This window comes from Callorhinus ursinus, unplaced genomic scaffold (genome assembly GCF_003265705.2).
Source record: "Callorhinus ursinus isolate GAN/ISIS: 27379988/994484 unplaced genomic scaffold, GSC_fseal_2.0 scaffold49, whole genome shotgun sequence".
Lineage (NCBI taxonomy): Eukaryota > Metazoa > Chordata > Mammalia > Carnivora > Otariidae > Callorhinus > Callorhinus ursinus.
Window position 1 is genome coordinate 2,656,671 of NW_027397111.1, and position 16,805 is coordinate 2,673,475.

The 16,805-nt window shown below is 45.9% G+C and overlaps 1 protein-coding gene across 4 annotated transcripts in view; it reads right to left on the reverse strand.

Annotated features, from left to right (window-relative positions):
* INSC (INSC spindle orientation adaptor protein) overlaps window positions 1-16,805 on the reverse strand; it is a 119,544-nt gene that overhangs the window by 58,064 nt on the left and 44,675 nt on the right. For all 4 annotated transcript variants that reach the window (XM_073883019.1, XM_073883020.1, XM_073883017.1 and 1 more), the window contains exons 3-5: window positions 8,201-8,546; window positions 7,157-7,209; window positions 5,859-5,982 (exon numbers count right to left, since the gene is read on the reverse strand). In XM_073883019.1, the coding sequence (XP_073739120.1) occupies window positions 5,859-5,982; window positions 7,157-7,209; window positions 8,201-8,546 (523 nt within the window). The remainder of the gene's footprint in view (window positions 1-5,858; window positions 5,983-7,156; window positions 7,210-8,200; window positions 8,547-16,805) is intronic.

Genomic DNA, 16,805 nt, shown 5'->3' on the forward strand with positions numbered 1-16,805 from the left:
ACACACACACACACACACACACACACACACACACACACACACACACACTACCATTCTACCATATATCTCCACACTGGGCAAAACACACAATTTCTAATGCCTTTCTCAACAGAAATATGTAAGAAAAAGCACAGAAATAATTCATGGAGGCCTATGGGTTTATGGTTCAGGAATGAAGGCTTCTTCTTTGATCTCCCAATCCTACTGCCACTCCAAGGTTTTACACAGCAGGGCAATGCACTCTAAGATTTGGGATGGGTGGGAGCACGTTCTTCTTTTGGAAAGTAATAGAAGGGATGTTAGAAACTGCGTATTATTGGGAGGATCATTTGGGGAAAGAAACAAAAATTGAAGAGCTGGACATTGATTTCCTTAGAAGTATATATGCTTGCATTTCTTCTAGAAAATCTTTGGGAACCTGGAGAATGCAATGCCTTTGAAGTGGTTCGAAGACTTCTAGCCTAAGGCACTTCAGGCAGCCCAAATCAATGCAGCCTGCGGTGGCAGAAACAAAGTGTTTAGAGGGGAGCTAGAAATTAAGAAATGTTGAAAATGCTGGATGGGAAAGTATGCAAACCTAGCAAGTCATTGGGAAGAGATTAGAAATGCCTGACTTTGCAGAAAGAAGTAAACATATCAAATGCCCTTCTATGAAGAAGGAGACATTTTTCCCGTAGTAAACATGGTGCCGCAGTTAACCGATGGTGGATGCTTCTCCCCAGTGAATGAATTTCCACAAAGCCTTGTGGATGACGGACAATTGAAATAAACTTATCTCCTACCACAGATACCATCAAGATGGTGCCTGTTCCCAACCCTCTGTCGTTCAACTGCAGGTAAGGATGTGTTAAGGCCTTCAGCAACCCTAAGATAAAGTCCTAGCATGAAATGTTGCCTGGAATTCCTGCCTTAGGGGCTGAGGATTGATCTGTTTTAAATTTCTGTGAGTGCAGGGGTAGTGCTGTGATACTATTGTGTATCCAAGGTACTAACTCTTACAAGCATGGTTGGGAAAGACCAGTACAAATTGAGCCTGGAAGGAACCCCTCCCACTGCTGGAGAGACAGCCCCGACTATAGCTTCCCAAGAAAATATGACCACACACACTGGGATGAGACCCTTCTGGCTAAGATGAGCACAAGAAGAAAATGGAAGAGAATTATATTGACGTTAAGTATTTGGGACTTTGAATTATTCTTATAGGTAAAGGGATGCGGGGTTTTTGTTGTTTTTTTCCTTAACTTTATTTTCTCTCCAAGAACTTTACAATGAGACACACTATCTAAATTTTGGACATCTCTGTATTTCTCATCTGGCAAGCACAGATTATCTTTATGTTACCATTTAGTTGCATTGCAGCCTCTGATTACCTATATTGGACAACATAGCTAAGCAAAATCTGAGAGTGGGAAATAGGACAGGAAAGCAAATTTTGAGCTTTAGTTACAAAACCTCCTTAGAGCTAACTTAATGGATGTAATATCATGAGTCATTTTCCAGCCTTCTGGGAGCAGAGTCTAAATTTCCCACTGTGATTCCAGAAGGATCTACAAAGAAGTAGGGGTTGTTATTTGGAGGAATGGCTTCCTGAAGGTGGGAAATATCTTCCCCACTGGCAGCTGACCTCCTCCCCTGAGGGGCTCCGCCACACTCCTGCCTGACCACAGCCCAATGGATAAGGCCAATAAGACAATTTAGACAAGACAACTACTAAGGGGCAGTACTTGGTCCTGTACAGTACACCTGTACTGTACTTGGCAGTACAGGAACACTATTCCTGTTCCCTAGGTAGGGATTTCAGCAACACACCTCTGCTAGCTTCACTCCCTACCTTTCTATGTCACCCTACTGAGAAGGTAGGGATGAGTTTGTGCGTTTGGGAAGAAGGAACCGAGTATGTTCAGCTTAGCACCTGTCTCTCTTCTCTTAGGAAGTGTCCCTCTGGTCTGAGCTCTGCCACAAGATAGGTGCTTATCCCTCAGGTGAGGCCTGAGGCTGACCAGCTGTGCCTAGGACAGGAAGGGGAAATTTAGCTGTGAGATGAAGTTTTAACTAGTTCATTTAGCCACAGAGCCAAACATGCATTCCCTAATCAGTTTTATTAGAATAAAGACGTTATTTTAAACTAAAATCAAAGTAATAGATGGACTAAAAGGATAAATTAATATAACATCTACCCACATGAAGCTGAGTCAAGGACTCAAAGGTACAGGTGAGAGTCAATTTATTCAATAGAGAGTCCCCTAGAAGTCATTTTTGAGTAAATCAATTTTTATAAATTAAGTCTTCTCTTACCTCCCACATAGCTAATCCTTTATTCCCAGATAGATTAATCATCAATGTTCATTAATTTCCTATTGGTGGCTCCTGACATTTAAACTTTAAATTTTTCCATACCCGCCAAGTAGTTAAATTATCTTAATACACAATTCATTAGGTGACCAGGGGGCTCTTTTAGCAAAGCATGCTGTGAGCTTCTCTTAAGGCAGAGCAAGTCTCGAGTGAAGAAAGCAGCTGACACAGTCAGAAGAGTGCCACCAGTTACTCATGGGTTGTCTCATTTAATCCTAATGACAACCCACTGCAGAGGTGAGGACAGGAAGTAACTGGCCCAAGTCTACATATCCAGTAAGTAGAACTGGTGGGATATGAACCCTGATATGCCTTCAAACTCCATGCTCAGTCCCCTACCCCACCACTCCCACGTCCATAGAATGCCATACTACCAAGACTGGAAGAGACCTTGCAACTCACTCATCTCCTGCCAAAGTTCTCTGGGCCTGGCTTGGCCAGCTCAGGGATGGGGACTTCTGAACATGGCCCCCAGCAGGGCAGCCCTGTTGTTAGCCCTAACCCATAGAATGTCCTCTAGATTCGGCCACTGGCCTGAGCTCCTTCTTCCCTTCAGGGTCCCCAAACACAGAACATTGGAGGTGGCAGAGTGTCCATCCTTGGACAAAACATCCTCTGCTCCTCCACCTATTGCCCGTAGACCTTGATCTTCAGCCTCTCCCTCACCCTTTCAAGAGCCTCCTCGGAGCACAGCCATTGCCAGTGATGCATCTGGAGTCGAGAACTGGACATGACATTCCAAGATGGAGCATAGCAGTGCAGGGTAGCACTAGATTGTCGCTGCCCTCATTGTAAGCATTGTTCTACCATGGATTATTTTTGTGCGTGGTGGGGATAGGGGCAGGGAGGTGGCAAGAGCCCTCTTCCTCTGCTCGAGAACGTCCTGTGCCAAAAAAGTTTTGACCAAATTGCATTTACTGAAATGCCAGCATCCCGGAATAAGTGATCATGTGCTTTAAGAATAAAAAAGATTTGCTGTGACTATCTAAGTTTGGAACATACTGCTTCATATTCATTCATTAATAAGTCTATATTGAGTGTCTACTGTAGGAGAGGTACTATCCTGGTCACTAGATACATATATCCATGAACAAAACAAACCCAAATCCCTGTCGATGGAAGCTACAGATCAGACGAGAAATACTATGAATGTGTGAAGACCTTTTAGAAGACTCTTGATGCAGAAGAGCACATCATAGGAAAAATTCCAATGCAAGGACATAGGCTTAAGTCCCTTTATGTCAGGATACCTCAATATGGGATCTTCATGTAATTATTAACATCCTATAGAACGTACTGGGTCACCAGTTTAAGAAACATATGCTTACAACACTGAACACAGATCACCTTGCCTTCAGCCAATGTATCTCCTTATGTCACTGCCATTTGTATGGAAACATCCTAATATATGTTAAAAAAAACAACAACTAAAGATCAGCCAAAAAGTATTATGAGCACGGGGAGCCCAAACAGTAGGAGGGCATAGCAGACACTACGGTGCAAGCTGGGAGGAAAGGGGGCTTATTGGGAAGCTAAGGAATATGCAGGGCAGACAAGGAGAGGGAAGCCAATGGGAGGCCGAATTTTTTTTAAGATTTTATTTATTTATTTGTCAGAGAGAGAGAGGAAGAGCAGGGAGAGCAGCCGGCAGAGGGAGAAGCAGGCTCCCTGCTGAGCAAGGAGCCTGATTCAGTACTTGATCCCAGGACCCTGGGATCATGACCTGAGCCAAAGGCAGAGGCTTTGACTGAGCCACCCAGGCAGGGGGGCCAAATTCTCAGAGAGGAGCAGCTGATCCAGCTCAGCTCCCAGGCAAGCATCAAATGACCCAGGTGGTCAGACCCGGGGATGGGCAGGATTTAGCTGGGGAAGCAGAAGGACCAGATCAGGAATTCCACTGCGAATAAGATCAGCATGAGGGAAAAACCAGAATGGGCCCAGCAACCCCAGGAAACCAGCTACATAGCCCACAAGGTCCAGGCAGGCTCCTGGCAGCCCAAGGAGCTCTCCCCAAGATTCTGACCCAGACCATGGAAACGACACCCTACCCCATTGCCTCCTGGTAGATTGACTACTTCCAAACCCAGCTGGCTTCTGTTTATAATCCAACATTACTCTTCAAGTTTAGCGCTTTTCATTGAACCTGATACTTCCAGGCAAAAGGGTGCAAAAGTCGTATAAAAAGCATCAGCTGGCACCTGTACCCCTGCACAAAAATACCTCCAGTCTCCCCTTCCTCTCATGACTATCTTCAATACCCCTGCTCTTCACTCCCTTGGCTTTTCCACCCACTTCAGCCCCATGTTCCACAGGGACCCTCTGGGACTTGAGAGCTCAGTCTGGGACACCAGCCCCAGCTTGAGCCACCACCCACCCTACATGCGCCGGTCAGCATCTGTACATCAACTCCAAGGCCAGCCCCAGCAGCCCAGCCCTTGGCCCTTCCCTCCCCTGATCCCAGGCTCCTGGGACAGAGCGGCCTCTTGCAGATCTCCAGGGGCGGGGGGAGTGTGCAGGGCGAGAAAGCATGGGGCCAGCTGCACTGACCAGCAGGTGAGCCAGGTCAGAAGAGCCTGTACCCCGTGCAAAATGAGCCAGACACACAGGAAGGAGAAAAATGGAAAACTCTAGGTTCCCTGGAAAGGCTGAGTCTGGAGAGAAGCTGATAGGGGAAGGGACTTGCTATTTGTGGAAGGCTTTTATTTGGTGGTGGGAAAAGAATGGCAAAAATGTAACACAATATTTCTGTAACTATAAATAACATGTAAATACCTTTCATAATGAAAACCTTATGGAATCTGCTTTTCTGGGAGACTCTTAAAAATAGGAAAAGGCAACAGAGGGAAATAACATATATTTAACCCACACTATGTTGTTTGCTTAATCCTCTCACTTCTCTTCGGGGGAAGGTTGTCACTTTGTAGATGAAGAAAATGAGGCCTTTGAGACGTTAAGGAACTTGATCAAGGCCATAGTTTGAAAGTAGATCTACCTGGTTCTAAAGCCCTCATTCTATCTCGAATCAGGCACGAGCCTGCTTAGAGGAGGGGGCTGGGCTATATGACCTTTCTAGATTCTTTTCTATCGCTGGATTTCTGGAATTGGCTTGTTCCCCACAGCTGCCTCAAGTCTTTCAGGACAATACGGATCCATTGTGTGTACTGTGGACAATAACTACAGAGATTTAAGGTGGCAGGGACAATGCTGAAAGTACAGTTGGGAAATGCCAGCTTCTGCCACGGCCTCGCTGTGTGACCTTAGGTAAGTCTCTTCCCTCTCTCAGCTCCAGTTCTCACATCTGGAAAATGCAGATTTGGGCTAACTCGGGAAGCCTCGAGCTCTAACAATCCTGTTTGCTAGGTGCTGGGGTTCATTTTGGTAACCTGAGGAGGGTGTCCCACGAGAAAGGCACGTCAGAGATTCCCCCAGCCTGGCCCCATGCCTCTGCCCCACCCCCACCCCAGGAGTCCACGCAAGTGCCCGTCCGCAGCGCAGCCCGCACCGACCTGCACCTCCCGGGTCAGGGCCAGCTCCAACAGCTGGCCGAAGTGCTGGCCCAGCGTGCTCAAGGTCTCACTCACACAGGCCTTCATCGACTTCAGGACATGCTCATTCTCAACCTGGAGGCACCTGGGGAAAAGAAATCATGGCATGGGCCACGGGGACAGGCAGGTATTCAGGCCAGAGCCATTGCAGGCGCCAGATCTGGGCCTGCCGCAGGCCTGTGGGTGTGCCAGGAGCCTAGGGAGACATCATCAGCTCCAGGGGAGTCAGAGATGAAATATTCCATAACCGGCTCGTCCTCTGGCCTCCTAGTGTTCAGAGAAGTGCTGGCCAAAATGGGAGCTAACAGTCCACGTCACTAGGAAGAAAGTCCGTCAGAAAGTGGTCAAATCCATACCTCCGGGCTCCTAGATGAGAGAATCTGCCGTCTTTACACCAGGGTCTAGGGATGGGGGGTGGGAGCTGCGGGGCTGGGGAGGGGGGAATGCTGGTGTTGCCAGGTAGGCCGGTACTCACATGCAAGATGTATGGTAATACTCGTGACCCTTGAAGAAATGGCTGTTTACAATAGCTGTCTACAGAAAGGAGCCTTAGAAATTTTCTCCCCAGGCAGGAAAAACAGGGGGTGGATCAGGTTTAAATTTACCCCTAGGGCCTGAGAATGTTCCACTGGAAGGCCAAAGACCAAAGACCCCATGGAGGTCCTAGGGGGTGCCAAGTCCCATGTTTCTCTTACAGGGCATGGGGGCTAGAAAGAGTAAGGGAGAGTGTTAACATCCACCTGGGTATGAATACATGTGAGGCTGAGTGTCTGTATGTGTCTGAGTGTAAACCTACGTAGGTTTACGTATGTGAGATACAGAGAAGAGAGTGTGAGTGTATTTCTATGAATATATGAGTGTGTGTTTATACAGCTATGTAGGGGCAAGTGTGTCTGTGAAATCCTTGTCTATGTGTCTGTGAGTATCGGGTGTGAGTGTCTGCTTTCACCTTGTCTTGACTTTGGGGATTGGGGGGGTGCTTCCCAAAGCTACGGGAAATCTTTTCCTTTTTATTAACCCTCAATAATCCTCTTTTTTCCTATGCGTGGGCCTCTTCTCTTTCACATTCTCTCTAGAGCCTGAAAATGGGGCAGAAAATCCCAAGGGAGTCTTTCCAGGTTCCTGATAAAAGTCAGCAAAAGGAAAGTCCCAGAGCACCACCAGGCCTCCCCACTCACTCTCTCCCTCTGGAAGAAGATACCAGCCCCTTCCCCTGCCTGAGGACAGGCTGTCCAGTCTCACCCAGCATCCCGATTTACCTCTCTGTGATCGCTGAGAGCTCTGAGCATTTCTCCATTAGCAGTTTCTCAATCTGTAGAAAAAACAGAAAAAGTTTATTCAATTCAACAAGCATTGGTTGAGGACCGACTTTTGTGTGGGGCCCTCTGGGATATAAAGATGAAGAATTCAATCACCTGATTTTGGAAAGAGGCACATCAACCATAACACAGTGTTGTATGGATGGCAAGACACCATCGTCAGCTTCTTTGGGAGCTCAAAAAAAGAAAACCAAGTACTTAGTTATGCTGGGGATCTGAGAAGCTTCCGAGAGGAAGGGGCATTTGGGCTGGGCTGCAAAGGATGAATAGAAGTTTACTGTCTGCAAAGTGCAGCAAGGAAAAGGGTAAAGCAGTGAGCTGGGAAGTGAATGCCAGAAGAAAGAAACACAATGACAAGGGGATTTTCAATGCTTCACCATGGGCTTGGAAAAGAAGATTTGAAATCATGGGCTTTGGAATCAGAAAGACTTAGACTGAATTCACTGCATAACTTTGGGCAAGTTACTTAGGCTCTCCAAGTTTCTGTTTCCTCATCAATACAGAGAGGACATCACACTAGCTAATATTTGTTCAGCAACTGTTTTTAATGTTTTACATGTAATAACGTGGTCGTCCTCACAACAGATCTATGAAAAAAGCACTATTATTATATTCCTCAGAGTGATGGAACGGGGGCACAGAGAAGGTAAGTAACTTGCCAAGGTCACACAGCAGAGCAGACATTTGATCCCAGACAGTCTGGCACTAAAGTGGGTGCACTGCCTCACTGTACAGCCTCTCGCAGTGGTTCTGTCCCCTTCACATCTAGTGCAGGTTAAATGAGATGGGTGTTTGAAAACACCCAGCTCGATGCCTAGGACATGGTAGGTACTCAATAAAGGTCCTTACTATCTTCCCTGCTTTTTGGAAGTGGAGGGAGGCGCTGGAGCAGGAAAAGTTCAACCTCCACACACTTCGGACCCATACTTCTAGAAGGCATCCCCCTTCCGAGTGCCCACCCATGTCCATCCCGGGGCAGCTGACCTGGCCCATCTCCTGTGAGGAGCTCCTGCTGACAGTGCTATACTCGCTGACCATGGAGCGGGCATGGCAGGTGAGACGCACACTCATGCTGTGGACGCGTGCCCAGCGGTCCTGGGCGAGCTTCTGCCCGATCCTGCGCAGCTCAGTGCTGATGACCCAGCCCCTCTTGAGAAGCAGCTGCAGGGGGTCTCCTGGGCCAGGGCCGCCAGCCAGGATGACATCACTCTGTGTATCTTCCTCCAGGCTGATGGGCTTTGCCTGCAGGACGCACATGCACTCACATTCAGTCATGAGCTTCAGGTCCTCCATCCAGCGCTGGACCGAGTCCACCTGCATCAGGTGCACCCTGCAGCCGGGGAACAGTGCCACAATGGCTGTCAACACACCACAATTTCCAAAGGTTCCCATTTCGGGCCATCTGATGTTTGCGAAACACCTACCATATGCTCATCACTGTCTCTTGCGCTCACTTACCTTAACCCTCTGATCTTCCATTAACTCCAGCTCACAGATAATAAGACTGAGGCACAGAAGTTTTAGAAGCAGATGACCAGACAAGCAACAGGCCATGAAGTCTGGCACATTAGCAGACTATATTTACAAGAAGAAGAACACAGAAATAGTCTCGATATCAAATACTGGTTATGTCGTTAGGAGCTATGGTACCTCTATGTGGTTATAGAGTGTGAACCTTTTTAAAATAATGCTTTCACAAAGAGGGTCCCAAGACAAACACAATTAGAAAGGGGGTAGAGAAGATGGAAGAACATCTGATCATCATGTTCTAGAGACAGAGGGCTGAAGCAAACTGACCTAAGAGCTTCTAAGAGGCAGGAAATGAACTAGTCACTCACTCACTAACTCATTTACTCTGTGAATCCTGCAGTGGACAGCTGTTGTTTTTTTCCTTCTAGCATCCTTCCTCCTTCTTCTGTCAATAGCAGAGGCAAGTTACATTGTTGCCTCTTGGTGTGGCGGCCTGGGCTTCGACTTTTCCCTCCTCCCAAACACAGGGCTTGCAAGGCTGCTAAAGCACAGCGCCTGAGAACCAGCACTCGGCACACAGGAAGCCTGTGGTGCTGGGGGTGGGAAGAGCTCTGCACCCCTTGGGCGGGACCCACTCACACCCCCTTCCTCAGGCCTGTAACTGAAAGGGCCATGGAAAGGCCCCAAAAGGAGCAAAAGGGGATCAGTGCCACCAAGTTGCCCCTGAGCCCTTCCCAGGAGGCCTGATTAGATGTCAGACTCACCATTTTCCCGCCCCAGCCACCCTCAGCTCGCACAGAGGCACACTCCATTCTTGTCCTTTAAGATCTTTAAGAACTAGAAAGAAAGTGGGATTTCAGAAGCTGTGTTAATTAAAATCCTAGTTATCACTTGGCCGCTAAGAGAAATGGAATGACAAAACTATTGATTTCTCTAGTATCTGCGTTATTTGGGCCAGCGAGTGTCTGTGTTTGTGGGTATGAACTCATTTAGGTGTCTGTCTATATTATCCGTATGCCAGTGTCTGGATGTCTGGCTTGGAGCTGGTGTATCTCTACCTGCACAAATCGTCCGATGATTGTGTGTGCTTATAAGCCTTGCATCAGATAAACTCGATGACTAAGAACAGCTGGGGTGGGCCTTGAGCGTGGGCTGCATTTAATGACTCAATCCCAAAGTAAAGAGTATAGAAAGGGGACGGAGAAAAAGTAAGTTTGCAGTGGAGAAACCTGACATAACCCCATCCTACTCAAGTGATCGAAATGAACCTCACTGCTTCTCAGCCACATTGACAGCATGTACCATACTTCTGATAGGATGTGATGAGAAGGGCTTTCTTCTCCCAAACACATAACCTTAGTCTCATCATGGGAAAGGCCTCAGGGACCAGTGGAGGGACAGTCTACAGAATACCTAATCAGTACTCCTCAAAACTGCCAGCATCATCACCAACAAGGTAGCATTGAGAAATTATCAGAGACCAAAGGAGACAAAGGAGACGTGATGACTGACTATAACAGGATCTCCTGGGCGGAATCCTGAAGCAGAAAAGAAGCTTCATGGAAAACTAGTAAAAGCCAAATGAAGTCTGGAGTTTAGTTACTAGTAATGGACTAATAATGGTTCCTCAGTTGTAACAAATGTACCATGCTCACGGAAGATGCTAACAATCAAGGTAACTGGGTATGTGGGGGACCTACAGGAGCGGTCTGTACTATCTTTGCAACTTGTAAATCGAAAACTATTTTAAAATTTGAACGTTTCTTTAAAGAAATGAGGTTCCGGGGAGAAAGGTAGGATCCAGCTGACAGGCCTGAGGGTTCCTTACTCCATCCACCCCACCCCGGGAAGAATTGCATTTCCATTGCTTCTTCCTCAAACAGGAGCCCAGGCTGAAACTGGCTGTCTCTCTGGTTTTGTGCCATGAGCCTCATGGGAGAAGACCTAGAGAATGTACCATGCTCCACAGGAGCTGTCCGCTGGAGACTCCCGCAGACAGGTAGGAGGAACCTAGCTAAGGAGCCAGGAGTGGAGGCTTCCTCAGGGAACCTGGAAGTGGAAGGAAAGGCAGTCCCCGGTTGGGCTCGGGGGTAAAAGCTGTTTTCTCGGGGGAAGGGAACATGGCAAGCCTAGTTGGCTTTGTCTTCCAGTTAGCCCCATGATCTGCCCTGGAGCCCACCAATGGCTGATCACGGGCAGGCCTCCTGGACCTGCATCAGGGAGGTTCCCTCGGGCAGAGGCAGGCCCTCAGATGCCTCATGATGATCCTGCTCCCTCCTTAGTTGCCTGAACAGGCTTTGAACCAGAGCTCCCTGGGGCTGGAACAGCCTACTGTGGAAGGAAGGGCCTTAAGCATAAGAAAAGTTTCCACAGGCCCATGCCAACAAGGCTTACACATTAGCATGCAGGGGCATAAAGAGCTGGCTCTGCTACTTAAAATCTGTGTGGCTGAAGGCAAGCTACTGCTGCTTTTTTTTCCTTTTTCTGAAATTTTTATTGAAAAACATATGCACATAAAGGTGAATAAATTATAATATCAAGCTGCAGTTTGACGAATTTTCATAAGGTCAACACACCCACGTATCCAGGAACCAGGTAAGAAACATTATCAGCATCCTGGTAGTCTCCCTTGCGCCCCCTTCTGGTCACTCCCCAACCAGGATAACCAGTATCCTGACTTTCTTAACAACATACATTAGTCTCTTCAGTAAGTTTTTTAACCTCTCTGAGCCTCAATTTCTTTATCTGTAAAATAAAGATTATAATAGAACCTTCCATACCAGATAGATGAAAGAATTACATTAAATGGTGAATGTGAAGGACTTAGGACATTGCATGGCATAAAGAAATGCTCAAAAACGTTACTTCTCTTTCCTGTCCTTCCCCCATGGAATGCTTCAGCACCTACAATAATTACCATCATAATGGCTAGAAGTTTCTGAGCACATGCCACATGATAAGCCCTGTGCTGAGTGCTTTATGTGAATTGTTTAATTTACTCCTCAAGACAAGTGTCTGAGTTAGTAGTATTATTATTCCCATTTTACAGACAAGGAAGCCAGGGTGAGAGAGGTAAAAATCACCCAGGTAGAAAGTATTTGCACTCACGTTGAAACTTTGGTCTCTCTCACTCCAGAGTCTACTCTTAACTTCTTAACCTCTTTGCTTTGCTGCTTCCCACTCTAACAACCCTTCAAAAAAAAAAAAAAAAAGACGTCAAGAAGCAGAGAGCAAGATGAGACAGCCTTAACACAGGGAGACAGGAAGGACAATTTTCCCAAGCAAAGGGGGCTGCTTATGAGCAACAGGAGGAAGAAGGGAAGCTGTGAGCCATTGGCTCTGCCTAAAGCTCTGGGGTATAGGGTGGACCAGGATCCCGGGCCCCAGAGATGCAATCACTGCTTTCAGGCCAAATCCACTCCTGGCTGCCCAGTGGCGGGAGCCGCCTTCCATGGGGGCAGCTGCAGAGGTGAGGACAGACAGGGGTGCCTTCGGAGAAAGCAGAATCTGGTTTTCTTTAAGAATAAGCTTAAAATAACTTCTATATCTAGAGACTGTTTAAACAAATACCTCCTCTTTCTCCTCCAAGGAGCAAACAAACATACTAAGAAGAATAAACTGAGCAGATTAGTAAGCGCATAGATCCCTGCCTCCTCTTAACCTCATTTAGTGCCTAGGCCTCAGGCCCCATCAAGCAGGTGCAGCCCCCTTAGGTCCAGGGCCAACTCCAATAGGGCCAGGAGGACATCAAGAGGTTCTGACCCACCAGCAGGTGGAGGGGAAGATGGGTTGGCTGCTCAAGGCATGTATATACCTCCCACCCAGGCTGATTTTACCCAGTATGCCCAAATTACAACTAAACCACTGAGATTTTAATATAATTGTGTTTGGCATTTAAAAAAACAGAGAATTGGATGAAAAGCAATTCTGAAAGCAGAGGAAAAGGGAAAGTAGACAAAACCCACCAGGAATAATAATTAATATTTATTGGACCCTTATAGTACCCCAAGGATTGTATCATTATCATGCATTATTTTATGCTCACAATGTCCTGATTAAGTGCATACTTTCCTGTCTCCATCCTACAGATGAAAATACAGAGGTGCAGAAGACTTATATGACTTAAGAGAGTCAGAGCTCCCTGCAGAAAACCTGATTCCAGAGACTATCTACCTACTGACCACACTCTACAGTTCTCCACCGGTCTCCCTCTTCCACCAACTTTGAGGTATCCTCAAAGGCAGGAATTGACCTCCCTCAGCATCACCAGCACTCAGCACAAGGCCTAACACATGGTAGGGATCAGTAAATATTTAAGGGATCGAGTAAACCAGAAACTGCCTGGGAAACATGGATTGTAAGCCTTGCCACACCAGCTGGAAATATTTTCTGGGCTTGTAGGGGTGTTACAAGATGAGCATGAGTGCTCTGGCCTGACACATAGGAAGCCCTTGAACTCACGCAATCCTCTGTTCTGAACTACATTTCAGGAGACATGGATAACAGCTTTGGCTGGCGCATCAAAGAGTAGGTGAACTCCCTGCAACGTGGTACAAGTTTAAGAGTTGGGTAAGCAACTACATTCTACAAAAGACAGCATAATAAAAACTTACGTAGTAAATAGAACTACGTGAGCAGATGTCAGCAGACTCAGAGAAACCTTTTGTACAAGTCCTTTTTCAAACATTCCTGTACTCCGCTAAGCAGCGCTCTGGTTGCCTAAAGCTTGGGTCCTTCACAACCACTGTCCCAATTCTCAGAACTTCCAGGCAAATGGTAAGGTGTGGATAAAGATACTCAAGCCCTGGCGGGGGGGCGCGGGGGTGGTTAAACGGAGATCTTAGCTCTTACGGGAAGTGCCTGTCCCCATAGGACACCAGTAACAAACACAAAATATCCTCACCCAATTCAGTAAGCCTTAAAACATTAAGCAGTGCCTCTCAGACAATCCCTGCTTGACCTGATTCACTGAAGCACTCACTACTGATGTTGGGCATGTGCCAGGCTTTGGGCTGGTCCCTGCCCTCAGGACACTCACACCATCTAAGAGGAGAGACAGACATAAATAAATGTAACCCAACCTCATTCTCATCCCAACACCATGCACCACACATCTCAAGCATTTCCAGGAGTCTCCAGAGTTCATCTCATATACAGTTGACCCTTGAACAACCCAGGTTTGGACTGCACGGGTCCACTTACATGTGCATTTTTTATAGTGCAGTAGTGTAAACGTATTTTCTCTTCCTTATGATTTTCTTAGGAACGTTTTCTTTTCTCTAGTTTACCTTATGGTAAGAATACAGTATAGGATATATGTAATATACAAATGATGTATTAGTTGACTTTATGGTATCAGTAAGGCTTCCGGTCAATAGTAAGCTATTTATTAATAGTTAAGTTTTGGAGGAGTCAAAGGTGACATGTGGATTTTTAACTGTGTTGGGGGTGGGTGCCCCTAACCCCTGTGTGGTTCAAAGGTCAACTGGAGATTCTCCCCCCAAATCTGTCATCTTTTCTTCCTTTAGAACCCCTACACTGGATATTACCCTGGCTGTCAGGTCCTGCCAGGCCCACCCAGCATGGCTACCTTTCCTTCTAAGGGTTCTCATGCTGTCTGAATCCACTAAATATCTCAAGCTGCTCACAGTCACCACTTCTTCTCTTACTGCTGTGTCTTCTGGGAGCCATCATGCCACCATCAGAGCCAAGCATGCCACTGGGTCTTCTAGGCATCATGTGGCTTCTGTGGGGTATCACTGTTCCCATCAGAGCATGAGCTCGGGAGCTGGATTGCCCGGATTAAATCCCACATCTGCAACTTGCTACCTGCATAACTTTGGGCAAGTTACTCAATCTCTCTGTGCTTCAGTTCCCTCATTGGTAGAAAGGAAATGATAATAGTACCCAGCCCCTAGGCTTTCTGTGATTATTAAGTGAAGTGACTATCTACATATACATACATATGCATATATGCAAATATGTATATTAGTTGCTTAGAATAATGCCTGACAGGAAGTATTATACATGTTAATTGTTATTAGAGAAGTTTCAACTAAAGCAGCTGTTTCATCAGAATTTAATTACTTCAGAGTAGAGAAATAAGGAAAATTCTGGGAAGATGGCCGTCATGACAGCAATTTTTAAATCTCTCTAAATCCCCACATGAGAAACTGACAAACAACAAAGATAACAAAGCCAAAACCCTATGGATAAAATTTACAACAAAACTAGATAATAAAATATCCCCACAAACCTCAAAATACAAGCAGGTGCGGACAGCTACAAGACCTGCTAGGAGTTATCTGTCTGAAAGGAAAGAGGAAGCAGTGGGGTGGTGTCTGATGAATATGAGAGAGGAGAGCCCTGCCCCCATAGTCACTGGGTATTTACTGGAAAACATAGCATGACCATTCAAGAATAGTCACTGAACTAGAAGGGGATTTGCCTCTCCAATATCAGGTGAGTGCCAGGCACCTACGAAGAATTCTCAAAACTGACCCAGCAGGAATCTCTTCTCTAACAAAGTGCCATATGGAGAAGAAATTTCTGGAAGCAAAATCAGAATTGAGCAGGACCAGGACCTCAGAGACAAAGGTGAGCGATCCATGGAAGGGGTGGTGGTGGAGTTGGAACTCTCAGAAAACAGATCACCCGACTTTGAACCTTACATGAAAACAAAGCTGGAGCTATATGGATTGAGAACAGCCTCCCTGCACCCTGTCTCCCTCTAAAAGTTCATGAAAACTAATTTCACGTAAAAATAAGCAACACAAAAATTACTGAAGTCTCATCCCATGCATAATCATTTTAAAAAGAGAATAAATAACAAAATAATATCCCTACAATGAGAAAATACCAGGAAAATAGTCTCACAAAACAGAAGGAAACATAATGTACTAGTTCAAAATGAATTTAAAATTTTTAAAAATGATGTAAGATGTGAAAGAGAAGCACAAAACCTCAGAAAGGAGATATCTTAAATAAGAAAAGAATTAGACATAAACAGGAAATGTCATCTTTGAAACAAGATTAAACAAGAAGAAAACGTGGGATAATGCCTTAAGAAAATCAAATGCAAAAAAGAAAAAAAATGTTTTAAATTTTTAAAAAAATGAAGAAAGAGCTAAAAATAGATTTGTGAGAAAGTGACAAAGATTAAGGATGGGCAAAGAAGATCGGACATAACATACAATAAGAGTTCCCGAGAGGGGTGCCTGGGTGGCTCAGCCGGTTGGGCATCCAACTCCTGATTTCAGCTCAGGTCTTGATCTCAGGGTCATGAGTTCAAGCCCTGCCTTGGGCCCCATGCTGGGTGCGGAGCCTACTTAAAAAACAGAGAGAGAGAGAGAGAGAGAGAGAGTTCCCTAGGGAGGAACCCAAAACACAGCAACAAAATACATGTGAAAAGCTATGAGCTGGGAGAATGTTCCTGGAAAAAAAATATTGTTTCAACTATATATTGAAAAGGCATACTCTGTACATGAAAGCAAACATACACATATTCTAGTAAGATTACTGGACTTTTAAAAAGAAAGACAGGAAATCCTTTGTTACTTGTAGGGAACAAAAAATTTATGCTATCGTCAGTTTGGTTTGTTTCTTTTTGTGTGTGTGAGGACAACACTTTATACTAGAAAAAAAAGTAGAGTGACTTTTTTTTTAATAGAGAAATAAAATGTGAGCCAAAGACCTTATATTCAGCCAAAATGACTTTCGAGTATGAGGTGAGCAGGAAGTGACGCCAGCACCAGCATGTTGGAGGACAGTCATTCGAGATCTTGGATACTGGACACTAATTCACACAGATGATGAATGAAAAGGGACAAAGATGAACCCCCAATTTTTCACTTGAGCAGAGGATAGACAGGAGAAACAAGTTCAGAAGACAGCTCAGTTTGAGGCATGTTGAGCCCAGTGGGCCCATTTCTTCCTTGGAGTCCAGTCCCTCTCTCTGGACTGTCCTCACGCAGCACTTCATTCCAGAAACATCCAGGCACTCCCAGCATCCACGCAGGGTGTGCGGCCCACACACTCACACAAATCCCACCCTGAATGCTCATTCAGTCTTTGGTGCCCACTACGTGTGCAGATTGTTCTAGCTGCTTGGGGTACACTG